This window comes from Coenobita brevimanus, chromosome 57 (genome assembly GCF_032717465.1).
Source record: "Coenobita brevimanus isolate Jiangsu-jjx chromosome 57, ASM3271746v2, whole genome shotgun sequence".
NCBI lineage: Eukaryota > Metazoa > Arthropoda > Malacostraca > Decapoda > Coenobitidae > Coenobita > Coenobita brevimanus.
The window spans coordinates 15447313-15468101 of NC_137010.1; the positions used below are offsets into that span (position 1 = coordinate 15447313).

A 20789-nucleotide genomic window follows, 5' to 3' on the forward strand; every position below is an offset into this window, starting at 1 on the left:
AAATTCACACAGTTCACCATCCACACACACTGCAGCCCTAGTGCCCTCATACATACTCTTCACAGAATTCAACAACTTCCCATTTGCTCCATATACTGTATTTCTAATATTTCCTATATTCCTTGTCTATCCACTCAGTCAAATGCTTTCTCCAAATCCATGAAGGCCACATACAACTTCTTTCCCTTCTCCACAAACTTTTCCACTAAACACCTTATGATGAATATCTAATCTACACAACCTCCTCCCTTCCTAAAACCTCCCTGTTCTTCAACTAATTCCTGTTATTTCCTTAATTCTGTCAGTAAAAATCCTACCATATACTTTTCCCATTACACTAAGAAGACAAATGCCCCTGTGATTACCACAAACTTCTTTCTCCCCATTTCCTTTGTAAAGGGGACTTATTATACCAGACTTCCAATCCTCCGGGACTCTACCTTCCTCTCAGGCCAATCTGCACATCTTCCATTTCCATTCCACTACTAACTCTCCCCTGTGCATTAGAATTTCACCACACACTCCATCAATTCCTGAGGGTTTCCCTGTTCTTTCTTCACTGCTTCCACTACTTCCATCCTACTGATCTCCTCCTCCCTTTTATCTCCCTCCTTCTCTCATCCATTCCTCAGCCACTTATACTCACATTACACTTAACCTTTATCATTCTTTTTCTGTGCCTGTCCTTCTCTCTTCCTATTTCTCCCATCTTTCCTGTCACTTTTTACTACTCTTCTTTCCTTTTCAGGTGGCCTTACATTGAGTGACATGCCTAAGCCAGAAAACCATTTACAATGCTGGGTGGAAACCATATAGCCAACCCATACATGTTCCCTATGTGTCAACAAGTGGGTTAGCAGAGGATTAATGCTCCTCCCCATAAAACCACTAACTCAATGACAAAGAGCCACCCTTTGCGAGATTATGGCATCTGGCTATAGATAGACAGAATTTCATTCTCTACATTTAACAATTCCTTAAATTGTTATTCTAGTCATCTTTAATTTTTCACTCCCCTACTACTTTCTTTATCAACCTATCTTACTCTCTTAATCTCCTTCCAGAACATTTTCTTATTTTCACCCTATCTTACTCTCTTAATCTCCTTCCACATTTTCTTACATGTCCTCCAATTTACACTCAAATTCCTTCCAAACTCCTCATCCACTCTCTTCTTACTCTCTTTTCCTAATCTTTTCAATTGTAGAGAGACAGACAGATAAATGTGGACTGGTACTGGTAAAAGTCCTAGAAAATGGGGTTTAGGAAAAATGATGAAAGAAGAGCACATACACGGCAGTCTAGCACAAGAATAAACAGTAAATAAATTATAGATGAAAAAGGAAGAAATGTGAGTAAGAAAACCACATAAACTTAGACACAGCAGTCAGGAGATAGACTGCAAACATTCGTCTTCTCAGGGAGTTCCCATGACACAATAAGGAGTTGGTGATGGAAACGGATATGAATTGCCCTTCAATCCCCCCCCCCCCTCTTTTTTTTAATACTCGTAATATCCAGACGACAGTATTCAGCTCACGAGAGTTGTAGAAGCATTGGGATCTGATTTGGTCTTCATTAGTCTTATCATGGAGTTTAACGAAAGTGTCAAGGTAAATATTTTCAAGGTCTACTTTTCAACGTCATGGGTGTCACAACAAATTCAAACACACTACTGTGTGTTGTTCTAAACCAAAAGGTTTTCAAGTAATCTGTGTCATATTCAAACACATTATAGCATGGCTCATGTGACAAAAATGAAACCACCAGCCATTCTTTACTCCATCCCACGGTCAAAGGAAGCACCAGAGGCTGCAGGCTCAGATTTCATGCTCTGCATTTTTTTCTTAACTGCTTGATACATAATAATCTGAAACCACAACTGAAAACATCATGAAATTCTGCTTGTAAGCAAGCTTCAAAACTGTGCTAGTTGTGAGCAAAGCTTTGATCTACAAAATTGAGGATATATTCAAATAATACTTTCTTCACAGTGCAAAACTGTGTTTTCTAGTTTATAACAAAAAACTTTTAGAAAGCCAATAATGTACGATGCAGGCTGATAAAAACTGATTTTAGTGGGAATATTGGCCAAGAATTAACAATTATATTCTCCAGGCACTGCAAATACATGATTATGACTCTTACAATATTCACTGGGATAAAGGTGAAAGGGTCAATACCATCACTGTTACAGTTCCTTTCCAAGTTGAATTTTAGGTCTCTGAAAAGAGAGTTAAGATTATAGTGCTGATAGCAATAAAGACAATGGTTTTTCTCTACTAGCGATATGCTTCATTCAACAATACTGTGCACAAAGAATAATACCTTCCTCAGATATTTATATAAAACTTTCAAACAACTTTTAATACACTCTGATATCCACACACTGAACAACAGTGCATCTGCCAACACATGGGATTACCAAGGGTACTGTACTCTGTCCAGTAAATGGTAACTTCTGATCACATTTTCCCCCTACAGAGAGTATGGGCCCAAGGCCAGGCTATTATAATCTAGAACAAGGGAAGAAGCCTATATGACCTTAGAATTTCCACGACAAAAACATCTAGCTACCTTTGGGACTTGAACCACTGCGTGTAAACCACAGCGCATTCTCATCCGACAGCCACCATTCTCCTTGGTGTCTGGTGGTATGTTCACATACGCAAATTCCCACCTCCTGATATATACCTAAATTTTTCTGTCTCAAAATAATCTCATTAAAAATAAAACAGCCAATTCTATACACTTTTGGGGGCATTTTGACAGTGCAGTCCATAAAGTGCCAATTTAGAATGAATATACTATACTGTATAAGCAATTTATGGTTCAAAATTTATTTTAAAAGGTATATATATATATATATATATATATATATATATATATATATATATATATATATATATATATATATAAATAGTAGTATATGTCTACCGCAAAAATCTGCACTGACTACTTTTTTTTCAACAACATAAAGTATTTCAAGTGAATTTATAACATGTGACACATTTCACATATGAAGAAGATTCAACCTCTCATATACACAAAGTTTTCACCAAAAAAAAAGTGCTTTTTCTTTTTTTTTTTCTTAATATGAATAATTTTTTCCCTTAGATATAGTCCAACAGATAAACACTACACACCTTATAACCTTCTCAACCAACAAGTATGAACATTTGCCACAGCCAATCAAAATTATTTATTATCAGCATTTGTGTGTTATTTCCATTCCTCTTTTCCTCGATTCTACCTTGCCCTGTCTTTTACGAGGGACTGATGATGATGATGATGATGATGATGATGATGATGATGATGATAACAACAATGATGATGACCATACCACTGAAGATGATGGCTAGGACAATAATGAGGATGGTGATGATGATGACGATGAATCTCTCTCATGCTCAAGAAGTTTTACAACTGAAACACCAATATAACTTTTATGATGAATAACATACCCTCTTTAGACACAAAATGATCCACAGGTATATGTGACAAGTGATGACAAAGGAGGGTGGTTAACTGAATGAACGGAAGGCAATGATTGATTATGTGTATGTGGATGAGAGAATGAGAAAGTGTGTAATGGATGCAGGAGTCTTCATAGGTTGGGGGAGTGGTCTTCCTGACCACCACTTGGTGGTGACGAAAGTCAAGGTTTAAATGAAACAGAGGAGGAAGAGAAAGGAGGGACAGGAGGAAGTAGTCCATACAAGGAAGGCAGAAACATTGCAAGATGATGGAAAATAGGCAGAATATAAGAGAGAAGTGGAGGAGCGATTGGATAAGTAAGATTTGGAGCAGATGGGGACGTCGAATGTGTGTGCAAGATATTCGCAGAAGAAATCTGTGCAGCATGTGAGGTGGCGTGTGGGGTGAAGAGAAGACAAAAGGGATGCAACGAAAAGCATGGTGGAATGAAGAGGTGAGACATGATGTGGCAAAAATGAAGAAAGCAAACAGTGAGTGGATGAGAAACAGGGGCATCAAGGAAGCTGAGAAAAAGAAGAGAGAGGTATATGTAGAGAGGAAGAGAGAGGTGAAAAAATTAGTAAGAAAGAGAGTAAGAAGAGAGTGGATGAGGAATTTGGAGGGAATTTGAGTGTAAAGTGGAGAGAATGTAAGAAAATGTTCTGGAAAGAGGTAAAGAGAGTTAGACGGGGTGATAAAGAAGTAAGTCGGAGAGTGAAAGATAAAAATGGTAGATTGCTAGTGGAGAAGGGAGAAAAAGTGAGCAGATGGAGAGAACACTTTAAAGAATTGTTCAACATAGAGAGTAAAAATAACGCAAGTATAAATGGGTGGGGAACAGCTGGGAGGAGGAGGGAGGTGAGAAGGAAGGAAGGAATCAGTAGGATGGAAGTAGTGGAAGCAATGAATAAAGTTAAAATGGGGAAAGCCCCAGGAATCGATGGAGTAAGTGGCGAAATGCTGAAGCATGGGGGAGATAGTAGTAGAATGGCTATGGAAGATGTGCAGATTAGCCTGGGAGGAAGGTAGAGTCCCGGATGACTGGAAGTCAGATATAATTATTCCCCTGCATAAAGGAAAAGGTGAAAAAGAAGTGTGTGGTAATCATGCGGGTATTTGTCTTCTTAGTGTAATAGTAAAAGTATAAAGTAGGATACTAACTGACTGAGTTAGGGAAATAACAGAGGAAATATTTGGAGAAGAATAGAGAGGCTTTAGGAAGGGAAGAGGTTGCGTAGATCAGATATTCATTCTTAAGAATGAAGACGCATGCAGCCTTCATTGATTTGGAGAAAGCATATGACACGGTGGATAGACAAGGAATGTGGAAAGTATCAAGGATATATGGAGCAAATGGAAAGTTGTTGAATGCTGTGAAGAGTATGTATGAGGATGCTGGGGCTGCAGTGCGTGTGGATAGTGAGATTGAAAAATGGATGTGTCATGTCCCCATGGTTGTTCAATCTGTATATGGATGGGGTTATAAAAGAGATACAAGGTAAGGCAGTGGATACTGGAGTGACCTTAATGAGAGAGGACAGTGTTTGGACACTCCCTGTACTGTTGTTTGCAGATGATACTGTACTGTTAAGTGAAGTCAAAGGGGAATTGCAAGGTTCGGTGAATGAGTTTGGGAGTGTTTGTAAGAAACAGAATCTAAAGATGAATGTAGGGAAGAGTAAAGTTATGGTCTTTAGGAGCAATTAAATTACTGAATGTACAGTGAGTTTGGATGAAGAGGAAATTGAAAATGTGAGAGCATTTAAGTACTTGCATGGTGTGAAGAGTAAGGATGGAAGTTTAGAGGGTGAGGTGATTGAAAGGGTACAACAGGGAAGAAAGGTTGCTGGTTCTCTGAAAGCAGTGATAAGGAACAAGGAAGTGAGCATGAAAGCAAAAAAGCCACTGCATGACAGTATTGTGATAACAACTCTAACACATGGAAGTGAAGCTTGGACCTTGTTGGTAAGACACAAGTCATAAGTAACAGCAGTGAAAATGAGTTATTTGAGAGGAGAATGTGGAGTTACATGGAGAGACAGACTGTTAAATAAAGAAGTGAAGGAGTGCTGTTGTGTTTATGTGGATGTGATAGAAAGTGTTAGGATAAATATGTTGAGGTGGTTTGGCCATGTGGAGAGGATGGATAAATATGCTGAGGTGGTTTGGCCATGTGGAGAGGATGGAGAGTGAGAGACTAATCAGGACAGTATATGAGAGTGAGGTGAAAGGGGGGGGGGGAGAAGGGGGAAGCTGAGGATGAGATGGAGGGATGAAGTGTGGAGAGGTATATGAGAGAGAGAGATGGGGGGAGGTGCTGGGAGCAAGGCAGTGAAGTGGCACTGAACAGGGTGACATGAAAATTATTTGTTTGTGGCCACCTCTTACGGGATTGTGGCATCTGTCAATAGATAGACAGACAGATAGATAGACAGAACATACAATTTACTATGTGGTGCACCTTTACTGTATATCTAAAACCATGCCATTCCTTACTAAATCTATTCTGTTATCCATTCCTTTATTGTTCTGTATGGAGTGTAGAGGCATGGCTAGGCTATTTAGCTCCAATATTTAATGTGAAGGAGACAGTTACTTTCCTGCGTGGCATTACAAGAGCAAGACGCTCTAACCATCCCTTGGATATAAATGGTTAAGGGTCACATTCAGCTGGAGTGCCTTAACTCACTAGGCCTCCAGGCATTCATCTGTTTATGTGGTTACCGCCCAGTGCAGTAAATGGCTTCTTAAACTTCAAAAAACCACCTGCCTGTCCTTCAGTGTCAATGTAAGGATAACTCTACATGCGAGTGAGTGGATTATGGGTGTCCCCACCTACTACTAACTGTTTTTTTCTTTTTACTAAAAAAAAAAAAAAAAAAAAAAAAAAAAACCACAGCAATTCCTTCCTGGTAAACTTTCTCATGAGTGGAGAGGAAAATGCAAGTGTGGTGCTCTAAATGTTTATTATAATGAACTACAGAACAGGCTCCAAGTCTGTCTCCTCAAGAAAGTTGGAAATAAATAGTGAAAAAAAAAAAAATAATAATAATAATTAGCAAAGGCAGCAAAAGACCTCCTAGAAGGCCTTCTGTTATGGTTGTCCCTTTTATGGCATCAAAATGACTGACAAGATTGACAAATATCCTCTTACAAATGACTGCAAATCTCAAATAGCTGAAAATATGATTGTAATCAATCCCACTGCCCATCTTTTACATTTACAAACCGGGAATAATACATAAGACTTCCATGCATTAAACAATTCTTAATTTTTCACTACGAGTTTCACAATCATTTGTTGCACACATATTTTGAAATCCCACAATGGAATATAACATGTAATTAACTGTGCGGATTTACCAGTGCCTCATGTGTCTGTAAACTCTTAAACGAAACAAAACACACATGAATTTTGACTTCTGAACTTTATCTAATGGTGGATTTCTTGTCAATCATTGTCATATAACTGTCCCACGTTCACCCTCCTACTCTATAAAATTCTCCAAATTATGCATAGAGCTGCATTAAGCCACAACTAGAGGTATCTGAATCAACAAGTGAGCCAGCATAGAGTATGCACACAATATCTCAATCTGAGACAACCTTGCCACAGCACCTCTCTCAGAAAACAAAAGAACACTTTCACAAAACCACAGAAAATTTCAGGTGAACTTGTATAAGCTTAAAAGAAAGGTAAAACTGGCTTAATATCAGATTCTAACAGCATAAAATCAGATTGTCAAAAATGATTAATAAACATCAGTATGAGCATGTCACAACTCTGATATTACAGATCTGCAGATAAGCTGTGCCTCCCAGTTTTGTTAAAATTATTCAGAAATAAGTACAAGCTACAAATATATTTCTTCCAATTACTGACCACAATTTAACCTTATACTGTACTGTATTTCACATGGTGAAATGTTTTATTGGTAATCATGTGGCACCTTTCACAGCTTAAATTTTCATACGTAGCGAGGAAAGGATTAAAAATGACTAAAAATTTTCAATCATCCTGATGATATATCTCTCTGGTGTTGTGGTTCTGTGGGGCATTTGTTTTCTACCAAGATTTTATTCGACAAAGTAATCAAACAAAACACATATACTGTATCTTGAATATCATGACCACTGCAACTACGGATAAAATGTCTAACCATTTCCTATGTTCTGATATGTACATTCATCTTATAGAATGTTTATGCCTCAAGTAACAATTCAGCATAATTGTATAAAAAAATAATAACACTAAAAATTAATAAATAAATAAAAATAACAAAAAAAAAAAAAGCTGCAAAACCATTACTATTCCAAACTGTTTTCAAAATTGTCAACTCCCTCCCTTTTAGATTTTGATACACTAAGGTTTCGCAGCCCATTATTTTTGTGCTTGAGATTTCGGAGCTTTAACGCCAAGTGCCGCAAGAGTCTGAAAGAGAGAGAGAGAGAGAGGACGGCTATGATGGCGAATCCTGATGTAGCGTGGTAATAAGAAATTAAAATAAGTGTTAAATAACTATGAATGTCAAAACAGCTTATTCACAGTTCTACCTGCCACTAGTAACATTAAACCAGTACTAAAGGTATTTGCTGTATATAATAGAGCACCATCCTTGCAATACTTCTAATTTTCTTATATTAAAGCTACAAATGTGTATTCTGAAATCAAATCTAGTGGAAATTCATTTAACCACTTTTCTAAAAATCATAATACTTCTGATCAATCACTCATCTCCACTCCTGTACACTTTGCTTTTTTCAGTAAAGAAATATACAGTAATTAAATCCTTAGGTCACATATTTCCTCAGTACCTGTTGTTGCATCCCACTAAAGAGAAAGCTTACCAGATCACACAGCAGGGTTAATTAAGCAGTATAGTGTTCTCTCCATTACCACAAATTCACTACGATTCATACATAGAGTCAGACTTCATTATAAGTTAGAAATGTATTCCCAAAATATCACAACAAACAACTAGTACTATACAAAGGGGGAAGCTGGCAAATCAACTTTACAAGTAGCTGTGGAACTTCAAAAGACAGCTAATAATGCAATTTACAATGAAAACTTTTTGTACTGCTCTACCACCCATTTTCAGCAAGAACACAAAAACAAAGAATCTTGAAAAGGCATTTAAATCTATGAGCCTTTCACTATGATTTTGACCATTATTTGCATGAGGTTTTCAATGCATCATCTATGGTAATGGAGAGTTACCAGCACCAGTTCAGTAATTTTAAATCAGTAGAACACATCATGCATACCCACACCCACATGCAAACCATGGCTGACAAAAAGATTAAACCAAATAAAAATAAAAATCACATCCCAAATAAGAAACATGGCATGAGAAAGAAAGTACAGTACACTCAGTCCCCACTATAGGTCTGCTATAGTCATGTGAAACACACATTATCAACTGCTAATTTATTTCAAAACTCAAGAAAAAAAAAAAGGTCACAGCAAAGAAATATGATTCATCACCCCAAACCATCATGAACAATTTGCCCTGTACATCAGATGTGACAGAACTGCTGTGTGACCATCCACATATCTATATACTGTACAGTAAAACTGAAGGAGGTACCAATATCCTCCACAATCATGAAGCTGTTATATTTATTGCTGAAAATCTAACAGGAGCAATAGAAAATACAATTTAGCACTGAACAGGACGTCAAAACCATATGCCTTTATTTTTGCTTTAAGTATTCCACGTGCTACATATACTGACATTTATCATCATACTCTAACTTATTCAAATGTTAAATTACAGGATGTAATGCAAGGAAACATTATCATTCATCAAAGAATGAGAGACTGATATTTTAACAAAAACACGTGACGCACACCCTAATCCAGCGGCAACTTGTGAATCATCCCAATACAAATCACCTCCATGTCACCCTGTCTCCTGCCATTTCGTTGCCCTCCCTCCAGCTCATATCCCCCCTCTCCCACATACCTCTCCACTCCATCCCTCCACCTCATCCTCAGCCTCCCCTTCCCTCTCCCCCCTCCCCACCACCTCACTCACATACACTCTCCTTGTCTGTCTCTCGCTCTCCATTCTCTCCACATGGCAAAACCAACTCAAAGTATTTCTCCTAATGCTTTCTATCACATCCACATCCACACAACAATGCTCCTTCACTTCCTCATTTGTCAGTCTGTCACTCCATGTAACTCCATATGCTCCTCTCAAATTCATTTTCACTGCTCTCATTCTTGGCTTGTGTCCTTACTACAAGGTCCAAGCTTCAATTCCGTAAGTTAGAGTCGGTATCACAATACAGTACTATCATGCAGTGACTTTTTACTTCTGAGCTCAATTCCCTATTTCTTATCACTGCTTTCAAGGAACCAGTAACCTTTCTTCCCTGCTGTACTCTGTCAAGCACTACATCCTCTGAACTTCCATCCTTACTCATCACACTACCCAAGTACTTAAATGCACTCACATTTTCAATTTCCCCATCATCCGACCTCACTGTACATTCAGTGACTTCATTTCTCTCAAGACCATAACTATACTCTTTCCTACATTCAACTTTAGATTCAGTTTCTTACACACTCTTCAAAACTCATTCACCAAGCCTTGCAGTTCCCCTCTGTCCTCACTTAACTATACAGTATCATCTGCAAACAACAGAACAGAAAATTTTCAAATGCTGCCCTCTCTCATTAAGGTCGTTATAACATCCACTACCCTGTCTTGTACCTCTTTTATAACCCCATCCATATACACATTGAACAACCATGGAGACATGACATATCTCTGTTTCAATCCAGCATTCTGACAGAAAAATTAAGTCAGTTCACCATCCACACATACTCCAGCCTTATCACCCTCATACATACTCTTCACGGTATTTAACAGCTTCCCATATGCTCCATATATTAATATTTTCCACATTCCTTGTCTATCCACCCTGTCTTACACTTTCTCCAAATTCATGAAGGCTGCATACAGCTTCTTTCCCCTCTCTGGATACTTTTCCACTAAAGACCTTAGGATGAATATCTGACTACACAATCTATTCCCTTCCTAAAACCTCCCTGTTCTCCAACTAATTCCTCTGTTATTTCCCTAATTCTATCAATAAGTATCCTACCATATATTTTTTACATAACAATGAAGATGGCAAATGCCCCAATGATTACCAAACACTTCTGATTCCCCTTTTCCTTGTACAGAGGAATAATTATACCTGACTTCCAATCCCCCATGACTCTACCTTCCTCCCAGGCCAATCTGCACACCTTCCATATCCATTCTACTACTATCTCTCCCCCATGCTTCAGCATTTCACCACAAACTCCATCAATTCCTGGGACTTTCCCCATCTTACCTTTCTTCACTGCTTCCACTACTTCCATGCTACTGATCTCTTCCTCCCTTCTCACCTCCCTCCTTCTCCCATCCCTTTCCTTAATGTGTTCTCTCCATCTGCTCACTTTTTCTCCCTTCTCCACTAGCAATCTACCATTTTTGTCTTTCACTCCCCTACTAACTTCTTGATCATCCTGTCTAACTCTCTTTACCTACTTCCAGAACATTTTCTAACATTCCATCCACTTTACACTCAAATTCATACCAAATTCCTCATCTACTCTCTTCTTACTCTCTCTTACTAATCTTTTCACCTCACTCATCCTCTCTCTATATATATAACTCTCTCTTCTGTCTCTCACCTTCCTCCATGCCTCTGCTTTTATCCACTCACTATATGCTTTCGTTTTTTTCACAACAGCTTGTCTCATCTTTTCATTCCACCATGCTGTTCCTTGCACCCCCTTTCGTCCTCTCTTCATCCCACACCACCTTACATGCTTCACAGATTTCTTCTGTGAATATTTTGCATGCACTTTCCATCTCCCCCATCTCCTCCAAATAATTTTTACTCAATCACTCCTCCACTCCTCTCTTATATTCTGCCCTTTTCCCATCCTCTTGCAACCTCTCTACCCTCCTTGTATGGACTACTTTCTCCTGTCCTTCTCTCATTTTATGCATCCATCGCATTTGTACCTTGACTTTCACCACCACCACGTGGTGGTCCAAAAGTCCACTTTCCCAACCTCTGTATGCATTTGCATCCATTACATGCCTTCTCATTCTCTCATCCACACACACATAATCAATCACTGCCGTCCATTTATTCAGTTCACCACTCATCCTTCTCATCACTCACCATGTATACTTCCATGTATACTTGTGGATCATTTTGTGCCTAAAGTGGGTATTGGTTATCACCAACCCCCTCCCTGCACAAATGTCCACTAGAGCACTGCCATTCTCATCCACTTCTTCAGGCACACCCCAATCACCTACAACTCCATCCAACTTCAAATTCCCTACTTTTCTATTCATATCTCCAATCAAAAACACTCTCTCATTCCTCTCAAGCTTTTCCATGCATGCTTCTACATTTGCCCAGAGCTCTTCTGTCACTCTACTTGCATGGTCTTCCATTGCTGCATATACACACACAATTGTCCACATTTGTATTACAAATTTCAATCTTATCCACATGTAGAGGTGTATGGTATGTAGGAGGACCGCTGGGCCTTGATAGCAGGTTGTAAAGTCTATGCCCAGAGTCGGACACATTAAAAAAAAAAAAAAAAAAAAAAAAAAAAAAATCCTAGAACCAACTGATCCATACTCTCTTTATGTTCTCCTTCCATCTCTTAACAATACATACACCCTGTTTTGCCCTCTCAGTCTCACTCACTGCTGCACATACACCCCATTCACACTCCAATTTCTCACGCTCTCACCTTTCCATTTAGTCTCAGTCACTCTGAATACTGTATGTCCAGTTTTACACTCAGGAGCACCTGGACAATCTCTCTCTCTCTCTCTCCCTCTCTCTTCCTCCCTCTCTTGCACCTCATCATCCGCTCCTTAAATTCCACTTTGAAATCCATATCAAATCCTATGTACTGTCCTTGGTTGTCAGTTGTTGTTTGTCCTGGTCCAAGGAATTCTGTCGTCTTTTTGGTTAGCTGCTCTCCTGGGAGGGGCACTAACCTTCCACCAACCCACTTGTCTACATGTAGAGTACATGTGTTGGTTGGTTATAAGGTTACCATCCACTGTATTAAATGATTTCCTGGTTTAAAGGAAAGCATCTGGCTTTTCACTCAATGATGAGTTACCCTGGAATAGAGTATCACAACACCGAGTGTATGTATATATAGTACAAATCCTACAATACGAATGGCAGGGGACCGAGGGTCTTTCAGACTACTGTTTTTTTCAGACTATAGGGAGAGACCTCTGAAAACATTATAAATATGTACATGATCAATAAATAAACACTTAAAATTTATCTATCTATTGCCAGACGTCTTAATCCCGTAAGGGGTTCCCACAACACAAATCACCTTCATGACGCTCCGTCCCCCGCCGTTTCACTGCCCTTTTCCCAGCTCACACCCCCCTCTCTCATATACCTCTCCAACCCATCCCTCCATCTCATCCTTGGCCTCCCCCTCCCTCTCCCCCCCTCCACCTCACTCACATACACTCCTCATCAGTCTCTCACTCTCCATCCTCTGCACATGGACAAACCACTTTAATGTGTTTCTCCTAACGCTTCCTATCACATCCACATCCACACCACAACACTCCATCACTTCCTCATTTGTCAGTCTGACTCTCCATGTGACTCCACAGGCTCTTCTCAAATAACTAATTTCCACTGCTCTCACTCTTGACTTCTGTCCCTCCAGCAAGGTCCAAGCTTCACTTCCATAAGTTAAAGATGGTATCACAATACCGTCATATAGTAGCTTTTTCACTTCCAAGCTCACTTCCCTGTTTCTTATCACTGCTTTCAAGGAACCAGCAACCTTTCTTCCCTGCTGCACCCTTTCAAGCACTTAACCCACTAAGCTTCCATCCTTACTCATCACACTACCCAAGTCTATCTATCTATTTATTGTAGAAGCGTCAATCCCGTACGGGGTGGCCACAAACAAATCGCCTCCATGTCACCCTGTCACCTGCCATTTCACTGCCCTGCTCCCAATTCACACCTATCTCTCCATTCCATCCCTCCATCTCATCCGTGGTCTTCCCCTCCCTCTCCCCCCGTCCACCTCACTCACATACACTCTCCTCATCAGTTTCTCACTCTCCATCCTCTCCACATGGCCAAACCACCTCAATGTGTTTCTCCTAATGCTTCGTATCACATCCACATCCACACCACAACGCTCCTTCACATCCTCATTTGTCAGTCTCTCTCCATTTCACTCCACGGGCTCCTCTCAAATAACTCATTTCCATTGCTCTCACTCTTGTGTCCCTCCAACAACGTCCAAGCTTCACTTCCATACGTTAGATTTGGTATCACAATACTGTCATGTAATAACTTTTTCACTTCCATGCTCACTTCCCTGTTTCTTATCTCTGCCTTCAAGGAACCAGCAACCTTTCTTCCTTGTTGTACCCTTTCAAGCACTTCACCCTCCAAACTTCCATCCTTACTCATCACACTACCCAAGCACTTAAACAAACTCACATTCTCCATTTCTTCCCCATCCAATCTCACTGTACATTCACTGATTTCACTTCTCTCGAAGACCATCACCACTTTCCTCTTCCCTACATTCACCTTTAGATTCTGTTTCTTACACACTCTCCCAAACTCATCCACCAAGCCTTGCAGCTCCCTTTTGTCTACACTTAACAACACAGAATCATCTGCAAACAACAGTACAGTATTGGGATTTTCCAAACACTGCCCTCTCTCACTAGAGCCGTTCCAACATCCACTGCCGTACCTTGTATCTCTTTTATAACCCCATCCATATACAGACTGAACAGCCGTGGAGACATGACACAACCATGTTTCAATTGATCCATCCATCCATCCATCCATCATCCAATCCTACACTGCCCCATGAGGAGCATAGGAGCCTCGGGCTAGGCAAGTTGGTCCTGACATTTAAAATGAGTGTGACCAGCCTCACTCATCCCTGAGTGGCATTACGTGAGCAATAAACCCCAACCACCCCTTGGAAAAAAAACTTCACTGGCTCAATCTGACTGGAGCGCCATAATTACCCGCTACACCAACAGGCACCAAAATTTGGTTACATGGTTACCACCCAGCATAGTAAATGGTTTCCTGGTGTACAGGAAACCATTTAGCTTGTCAATCCAACCTTCAAATAGAAAATTTCACTCAGTTCACTATCCACATTCATTGCAGCCTTAGCACCTTCATACATACTCGTCACAGCATTCAACAACTTCCCACCTAATCCATATATTGTTAATACTTTCCATAATCCTTGTCTATCAACCCTGTCATATGCTTTCCCCAAATCCATGAATGCTGCATACAACTTCTTTCCCTTCTCTAGAAACTTTTCCAATACAGATCTAAGAATGAATATTTGATCTACACAACCTCTTCCCTTCCTAAAACCTCCCTATTCTTCTCCAACTAATTCCTCTGTTATTTTTCTAACTCTGTCAATAAGTATCCTACCATACACTCTTCCAATTACACTAAGAAAGCAAATGCCCCTATGACTACCACACACTTCTTATTCCCCTTTTCCTTTGTATGGGGGAATAATTATACCTGACTTCCAATCCTCTGGGACTCTACCTTCCTCCCAGGCCAATTGCACATCTTCCACATCCACTGTATTACTCTCTCTCACCAATGCTTCAGCATTTCACCACACACTCCATTAATTCCTGGGACTTTCCCCATTTTAACTTTCTTCATTGGTTCCACAACTTCCATCCTACCGACTTCTTCCTCTCTTCACACATCCTTCCTTCTCCCAGCCATTCCCCAGCCACTTATACTTGCATTACTTTCATTCTCTATGTTCCACAATTCATTAAAGTGTTCTCTTGATCTGCTCACTTTTTCTCCCTTCTCCACTAGTAATCTACCATTTTTTTCTTTCACTCCCCAACTAACTTCTTTGGCACCTTGTCTAACTCTCCTTACCTCTTTCCAGAAAATTTTCTTACATTCCCTCCACTTTACACTCAAATTCCTTCCAAATTTCTCTCACTCCTCTCAAAAAAATTAAAATGAAATGGGTTATTGTTATACTCACCAGAAATGCAAAGAAATGTAGATAAATAGTTGCAGGCTGGTACATGCAAGTCGAAGAGGAAGTCCAAGCCACATTGATCCTTAGATAAAGCCCACAAAAATTACAAAAAAGCCTAGAAAATTTTAAAATTTCATCTTGAAAAATTCGGAGTATTGGTGGTCGGATTGGAGGATTTCTACTGTATAAATATACATAATACATAATATAAATATACATAATACCTGTATATATAATTTTTATACATAATATTATGTATATATGTATATATATATATATATATATATATGTATATATATATATATATATATATATATATATATATATATATATATATATATATATATATATATATATATATATATATATATATATATATATATATATATATATATATATATATATATATATATATATATATATATATATATATATATATATATATATATATATATATATACATACACAGTGGAACCCCGGAACTCGTACATCTCTCTACTCATACAATTCGGTTTTTGTACAGCTTTTTAATCCAAATATCGCTCCAGTTTTCGTACGGCGACCCCCTATTCGCACTAAGAGGCGTGGCGTCGTTGGTGCCACATGGTCGCCAGTCCCGGTTTGTCTTCCACCAGCTATGCATCAGTCATACAGGCTCATTAAACTTTGTGATAAATTATGTATTTTCGTTAGAAAACTCTACATAATCATGAGCCCTCAGTAGATCAGTGAGTCTATCTATCTATTGCCAGATGCCTTAATCCCATATGGGGTGGCCACAAACAAATCACTTCCACGTTGCCCTGTCCCCCGCCATTTCACTGCCCTGCTCCCAACTCACACCCCCCTCTCTTATATACCTCTCCACTCCATCCCTCCATCTCATCCTCGGCCTCCCCCTCCCTCTCCCCCTTCCACCTCACTCACATACACTCTCCTCATCAGTCTCTCACTCTCCATCCTCTCCACATGGCCAAACCACCTCAGTGTGTTCCTCCGAATGGTTCCTATCACATCCACATCCACACCACAATGTTCCTTTATATCCTCATTTGTCAGCCAGTCTTTCCATGTGACTCTACAAGTTCCTCTTAAATAACTCATTTCCACTGCTCTCACTCCTGACTTGTGTCCTTCCAACAACGTCCAAGCTTCACTTCCATATGTTAGAGTTGGTATCGCAATACTGTCATGCAGTAACTTTTTCACTTCCATGCTCACTTCCCTGTTTCTTATCACTGCTTTCAAGGAACCAGCAACCTTTCTTCCTTGTTGTACCCTTTCAAGCACTTCACCCTCCAAACTTCCATCCTTACTCATCACACTACCCAAGCACTTAAACGTACTCACATTTTCCATTTCCTCACAATCCAACCTCACTGTACATTCACTGACTTCACCTCTCTCATAGACCATCCCTTTACTCTTCCCAACATTCAACTTTAGATTCCGTTTCTTACACACTCTCCCAAACTCATCCACCAAGCCCTGCAGCTCCCCTTCGTCTTCACTTAACAACACAGTATCATCTGCAAACAACAGCACAGGGAGTTTCCAAACACTACCCTCTCTCACTAGGGCCACTCCAACATCCACTGCCCTACCTTGTATGTCTTTTATTACCCCATCCATGTACAGACTGAACAACTATGGAGACATGACACATCCCTGTTTCAACCCAACCTTCAAAGAGAAAAATTCACTCAGTTCACCATCAACACGCACTGCAGCCTTAGTACCATCATACATACTCTTCACAGCATTCAACAACTTCCCATCTACTTCATATACTCTTGATACTTTCCACAATTCTTGTCTATCCACCCTGTCATATGCTTTCTCCAAATCCATGAAGGCAGCATACAACTTCTTTCCCTTCTCAAGAGACTTTTCCACTAAAGATTTAAAAATGAATATCTGATCTACACAACCTCTTCCCTTCCTAAAGCCTCCCTGTTCTTCTCCAACTAATTCCTCTGTTATATCCCTAACTCTGTCAATAAGTATCCTACCATACACTTTTCCTATTACACTAAGAAGACAAATGCCCCTGCAATTACCACACATTTCTTTTTCCCCTTTTCCTTTGTACAAGGGAATAATTATGCCTGACTTCCAATCATTTGGAACTCTATCTTCCTCCCAGGCCAATCTGCACATCTTCCACATCCATTTTACTACTATCTCTCCCCCATACTTCAGCACTTCACCACACACTCCATCAATTCCTGGGGCTTTCCCCAATTTGACTTTCTTCATTGCTTCCACAACTTCTATCCTACTGATTTCTTCCTGTCTTCTCACCTCCCTCCTTCTCCCAGCCATCCCCCAGCCACTTACACTCGCATTACTTCCATTCTCTATGTTCAACAATTCCTTAAAGTGTTCTCTCCATCTGCTCACTTTTTCTCCCTTCTCCACTAGTAATCTACCATTTTTATCTTTCACTCCCCTACTAACTTCACTGCCACCCTGTCTTACTCTCTTCACCTCTTTCCAGAACATTTTCTTATGGTCCCTCCACTTTACACTCAAATTCCTTTCAAATTCCTCATTCACTCTCTTCTTACTCTCTCTTAATAATCTTTTCACCTTTCTCTTCCTTACTACATATAACTCTCTCTTCCACCTCTCAACTTCTTCCACACCCCTATTTCTCATCCATTCATTGTATGCTTTCTTCTTTTGTGCCACAGCCTGTTTCACCTCTTCATCCCACCATGCTGTTCCTTGCACTGCCTTTCGTCTTCTCTTCAGACCACACACCTTCCATGTCCCCCATCTACTCCAATTCATATTTACCCAATCGTTCCTCCACTTCTCTCTTATACTCTGTCTTTTTCTCATCCTCTTGTAACCTTTCCACTCTCCTTGGAACTAATCCTTCTTCAAGTCATTCCCTTCTTCAATTTCTCCACCTTACTTGGATCTTTATTCTGGCCACCACCAAGTAGTGGTCAGAATGTCCACTCCCCCAACCTCTATAAGCTCTTGCATCCATTACACATTTTTGCATCCTTTCATCCACACACAATCATTGCCTTCCTTTCATTTAGTTCACCACCCACCCTTCTCATCACTCACCATGTATACCTGTGGATCATTTTGTGCCTGAAGAGAGTATTGGCTATCACCAACCCCCTCCCGCCACAAATGTCCACTAACGCACTGCCATTCTCATCTATCTCAGCAGGCACACCCCACTCACCAACTATTCCATCCGCCTTCACATTCCCTACTTTACCATTCATAACAATATCACCTTCAAAAATAGGTCAACATTTATACCTGGCACATGGACTTGGGTTACCCTAGGATATCTTCATGTATAATATTACTAAGATCAAAGAAAAAAAAGCACAAAGAAAAATAATAATACTGCAATAATACTAATACTACTGACGAAAACAAGAACTCTTAGCCATTTATATGGCGAAGCTTAATAAAATAAAATAAATAACAGACCCCTCTGGAGGTGGCAAGAATAAAGATTGCAACATGAAGTGCCATTAACTTAAAAAACTAAACTTCATGATTTTTAAATATAACATACCATAAAGATTTTGAAGAGATTACACAATATCCAAGCTGTGATATCAATCTCATCAAAACTATTACCATGCATACACATATACAAAATAATTATAATAATAATCTATCTATCTATATCAATAGCCAGATGCATCAATCCTGTATGAGGTGATTACAAACAAATCACCTCCATGTCAACCTGTCCCCCTGTGATTTCACTACCCTCCCCCAACCTCACACACCCCTCTCCCATATACCTCTTCACTCCATCCCTTCACCTCATCCTCGATCTCCCACTCCCTCTACCCCCCTCCACCTCACTCACATATACTCTCCTCATCAGTTTCTCCCTCTCTATCCTCTCCACATAGCCAAACCACCTCCATGTATTTCTCATAATGGTTTCTATCACACCCACATCCACACCACAATGCTCCTTCACTTCCACATTTGTCAGTCTGTCTTTCCATGCAGCTCCACATGCTCCTCTCCAGTGGATCATTTCCACTGCTCTCACTCTTGACTTGTGACCTTCCAATAAGGCCCAAGCTTCACCTCCATACATCTGAGTTAGTATCACGACGCTATTATGCAGCATGTTTTTTACTTCCATGCTCACTTCTCCGTTCCTTGTCACTGTTTTCAAAGAACTAGCAACTTTTCTTCCCTGCTGTACCTATTCATGGACTCCATCCTCTAAACTTCCATCCTTACTCATCACACTACCCAAGTACTTAAATGAATTCAAATTTTCCACTTCATCACTATCCAACCTCACTGTAATTCAGTGACTTCATTTCTCTCGAAGACCACAACTTTATTCTTCCCTACAGTATATCAGCCTTTAGATTCCCTTTCTTACAAATTCACCCACACTCATTCACCAAGCCTTGCAGTTCCCCTTTGTCTTCACTTAACAATACAGTATCATCTGCAAAACAACAGAACAGGAAGATTCCAAATGCCACCTTCTCTCATTAAGGCTGCTTCAATATCCACTGCCCTACTTTGTATCTCTTTTACAACTCCATCCATATACAGACTGAACAACCATGGAGACATGAAAGACCTTTATTTCAATCTAACATTTAGACAGAAAAATTCACTCATTTCACCATCCACAAGCACTGCAGCCTTTGCACTCTCATACATATTCTTCACAGGATTCAACAGCTTCCCATTTACTCCATATACTCTTAATATTTTCAACATTCCATGCCTATCCACTCTGTCATATGCTTTCTCCAAAGCCACAAAGGTCACATACAACTACTTTCCCTTTTCTAGAAACTTTTCCACTAAAGATCTTAGGACAAATATCTGATCTACACAATCTCTTCCCTTCCGAAAATCTCCCAGTTCTCCAACTAATTCCTCTGTTATTTCCCTAACTCTGTCAATAAGTATCCTACCATATAGTTTTCCTATTACACTAAGAAGACGAATGCCCCTATGATTACCAAACACTTCTGTTTTCCCTTTTCCTTTGTATGGGAGAATAATTATACCTGACTTCCAATCCTCCGGAACTCTACCTTCCTCCTAGACCAATCTGCAGATCTTCCGTATCCACCCCACTACTATCTCCCCCATGTGCTTCAACATTTCACTACACACTCCAATAATTCCTGGGGCATTCCCCCTTTTGACTTTTCATTGCTTCCACTACTTCCATCCTACT

At 39.8% G+C, this 20789-nt stretch overlaps 1 protein-coding gene across 2 annotated transcripts in view; it reads right to left on the reverse strand.

Annotated features, from left to right (window-relative positions):
- The window catches only part of Art4 (arginine methyltransferase 4), a 178835-nt gene that overhangs the window by 17642 nt on the left and 140404 nt on the right, over positions 1 to 20789 (reverse strand). The window contains exon 12 of one of the 2 annotated variants that reach the window (XM_080274218.1): positions 6438 to 7909. The exons of the other annotated variant lie outside the window; for it this stretch is intronic. Within the exon in view, the coding sequence (XP_080130344.1) occupies positions 7887 to 7909 (23 nt within the window). The 3' untranslated portion in view covers positions 6438 to 7886. Of the gene's footprint in view, positions 1 to 6437; positions 7910 to 20789 lie in introns of those variants that run through there. 2 annotated transcript variants of the gene reach the window in all.